The 3813-nt window shown below is 24.1% G+C and overlaps 1 protein-coding gene across 1 annotated transcript; it reads left to right on the top strand.

Annotated features, from left to right (window-relative positions):
* Positions 1-2055: 2055 nt before the first annotated feature.
* On the top strand, positions 2056-2316 carry LOAG_13189 (hypothetical protein; the record flags this gene model as incomplete). The annotated part of the gene is made up of 1 exon (XM_003148699.1): positions 2056-2316. A coding segment is annotated over one exon (261 nt), but the record flags the coding sequence as incomplete, so codon positions are not given.
* Positions 2317-3813: the final 1497 nt, after the last annotated feature.

Genomic DNA, 3813 nt, shown 5'->3' with positions numbered 1-3813 from the left:
ACTGACCCATACCATTTTTTTAATTTGAAAATTGACCCGTAATATCAGCCCAAAAACTGACCCACAGTGTTTTTTCAATCTAAAAACTGACCTTTACTATGTTTTTAATCTTAAGATTAACTCATACTATGTTTTCAATCTGAAAATTAACCTATACCATACTTTGAACCCGAAAACTAACCCTATACTATAAATAGCTTTGAATGTTTCCATACATTTTATTGATTATTCAAATTTCTTGATATGACATTATTATTACCTAATTTCAATTGCTCAAATGACAATGTTTTTGAATGCTTTATCAAAATTGATGACAAATGGGACAAAAATTTGCCTATAGCTATTAAAAAAAAAAAATGTTCCATTTGAATAAAAAAATTTGAAAAATTTTATAATCCCAAAAGATTTCAATCATTTGATTCCGTTTATTTTCTTTTTTTTACTTTTTCAAAATAATAAATCAAGCAAGAATGAAACGAATCAATAAAAATATCCAAAATTAACTTTCAAATATATATATATTATTTAAGGAAAAAGGAAAATAAAAAATAAAAATGAATAAAACAAATAAATGAAGCGAAAACATTCATGAAATATTTGATAAATTTTATTCATTCGTATTGTTTGATGACAAATTTGGAAAAAAAAAGAATGTGACAATAACATTTGTTCATATGAATGACAAAACAAAATGTAAAAAAAAAAAAGCAGCAAAAAAGAAAAAAAAAAAGGTAAAGCAATTTTTTTTTTTTTTTTTGTCATCTTTTAAAGATTTAAGAAAATATGAAAAGAATGAAAAAAAAAAAATTGATAAAATGGAAATTATGCAATTATTTAAGCAAATATTGCTAATTTAGTTAATTAATTTCGGCAATTTATTCATATTTTATGAATGAATAAAAAAAAAAAAAAAAAAATGGGACGAAAATGATGTACTAAACATGCATTGTTTACTTTTAGTAATATTTGATAAATAAATTATTTTTTTTTCTTTTGAAGAAGTAAAAAAAAAAAGAAATAAACAAAAAATGATTGCTAATTTTTCTTTCATTTATTTTTATTTTCAAATATAATTGAAATTAAAAAATATTTGGAAATAATAAATAAATTTTGGAATGTAATTGCTACCTTTCGAATAGAATTAATATAATTAATTTATGAATATGTAATAGCAATTAGAATATATATATATATATATATATTGATTTATCCATTGAAAAATAATCTTTTTTACTTCGTCTTTACCTTATTTTCAATGAAAATTTTATACAAAATATCGATTTTGTCTTTTAATTAATTCCAATAAATGTATGAAATCTTTTTTCCTTTCTTTTCTTTTTTTTTTTTTTTTAAATTGAAATGAAAATAAAAAATAAGTTTTATGGATGAGTTAAGTTTATTTTAAAAGTTGTAAATAATTGAAGTTTATTTCGGTAAGTGTTATTAAATTCTTTCAAAAAAAAAAAAAAAGGAAAGAATGGAACTTTTAAGATAGCACTGCAGATAATTGATAATTAAAGCTTATTTTTGATGCTGATAATAGTGGATATATGGATAAGAAATGAGGAAAATATTGAAATTTTCTTTAAAAATTTCATTTTAATAAATGAATTCCATTGAATATTTCAAAAAATTATGGGCTAAATTTTTAGCTAAAATGATAACAAATTTTGAATTTAACTCATTTGTTATCAAAGCAAAAAAAAAAAAAATTGAATAGGAAAGGAAATTGGAGGATAAGAATTTTTGTTAAAATTTTAAACTTTAACCGTATTTAAATATGCCATTATTACTGAAATATCATTTAATGTCTAAGTAAAAAATTAAATATGAAAATTTTAAGATATGCAAATTTTATGGTATTTTTTGTTAATTAAAATTACATGCAGTTCTTTTTTCCACTCCATCTCTCACAACAACAATAACCACAATAACGACAGTAATAGCAGCAATAGCAGTAACAACAACGACAACAAAAAAAAAAAAAATAACTAAACCGGCAACGATAATGATAACAAAAACAATAACGACATTATCAACGACAATAACAACAAGAACAACAACAACAATTATATCATCAACGACAACAACAACAAAAACAACTACATCATCAACAATAATAACAAGAAAAACAATAACAACAACAAAAACGACATCATCAATGACAGGAATAACAACAAAAACAAGATAACGACAACAAAACCAACAACAACAATGACAACAAAAACAACAATGACAAAAACAGCAAAAACAATAACGATAACGATAACAAAAACATCAACAACAACAACAACAACAGCAACAACAACAGTTCGAGTAATTTTCCTGTACTTTACCATTGTTTAAATCGAATTTAAATTTTGATAAAGTTTGTAATATTTTCGCAATCATTTATCTTATCAAAAATGAAATAAGCCAAAAATAAATGCATTTTTATAATTTGAACAAAAAATAACTAAAATAAATAACTCAATTATCAATCATTTATTATTAAAAATGGTGATATAACTTGTAGCATTGAATGATAAATAGTTAACCATTTGGAAAACTAACAAAACAAAAATAAATTTTATCAAAACTTTATTCGATCTTTGATTTTTTGCTCCTAGCATTGCTATGATTTTTGCTTTTTCGGAAATAATCTTTCACTTTTACATATTCAATGGGCAATGTCATACTTTTTCTACAAGCTCTAATTTGATAACACGAAATGCTAAAACATCATCATCATGAAAATGCAAAAAAGGGATTGCAGATAATTTAATCAATTTAGCTAAAGTGGAAAGATTGAATTTTGATCATTTCATCAAAAAGATTTTGCAAATCTTTCCTATAACCATTTCACTTCAACATAATCAATTTCATCCTTTTAAACCATTTATTTTAGAAATGATATGATGCTAATTAATTTAATAAAAATTATTGATTACAAAAATGAATTGAAATGCAAATAATAATGATAAAATGAAAAATTAAAAAAAAGAAAAGAAAAAAAATTTGTTATAAAAATGTTACAGTAATGTGAACAGTTTTTTTTTTTTTGCATAAATAAATTAAATAAAAGACAAAATAATTTTTTGAAAAGAAAAAAAAGAGAAGATTAAATTTCCTAAAATGGCAAATGGTATTTTCCCCAATTTCCTTTCATCTTTCCTTTCTAACTTTTCAATGATAAATATCTTCAACCTGAAGTAATCAATAGAGTTCATTTTTGCTAATCGGTTGTAGTTTCGAAATAGGAAATTTCAAAATAAGATTTTTATGGGAGAGAGAGAGAGCGGAAGAGAGAAAGAAAACCCATTCTGTTTGTTATTTACAGTAACCCGAAGATAAATTCGGCTAGTAAACGGCGAAATGGGAGGAATGAACCAGATGGATGTAATTACTAAATCAGGTACGATTTTTGTGAGAAAGAGAAGTTAATTTTCTTCTAAAAATTCATTCCATTTACGTTTACAGTAACCGGAAGATAAATGGGGTTGATATGTGGCGAAATGTTTCAGCTTTATCTTTCTTTTCCAAGTTTTCCATTAATCGGATTTTTTAACTCGAAGCAATAACGAAGTAAGGTCTGGTTTTGTGCGACAGAGGGAAAATCCATTCCGTTTACGTTTACGGTGGCGGAAGATAAATCCATTTGATAAAGAGTGAAATGTGCGGAAAAATGAACGAAATCGAAGTAGTAACTAAGATCTGGTTTTATGCGATAGAGAGAAAATCCATTCCGTTTACGTTTACGGTGGCGGAAGATAAATCCATTTGATAAAGAGTGAAATGTGCGGAAAAATGAACGAAATCGAAGTAGTAACTAAG

The sequence above is a fragment of the Loa loa genome (assembly GCF_000183805.2).
Source record: "Loa loa unplaced genomic scaffold supercont3.1065, whole genome shotgun sequence".
Lineage (NCBI taxonomy): Eukaryota > Metazoa > Nematoda > Chromadorea > Rhabditida > Onchocercidae > Loa > Loa loa.
The sequence above is the reverse complement of the archived record's forward strand: the minus strand, read 5'-3'. Positions and strand labels throughout refer to the sequence as shown.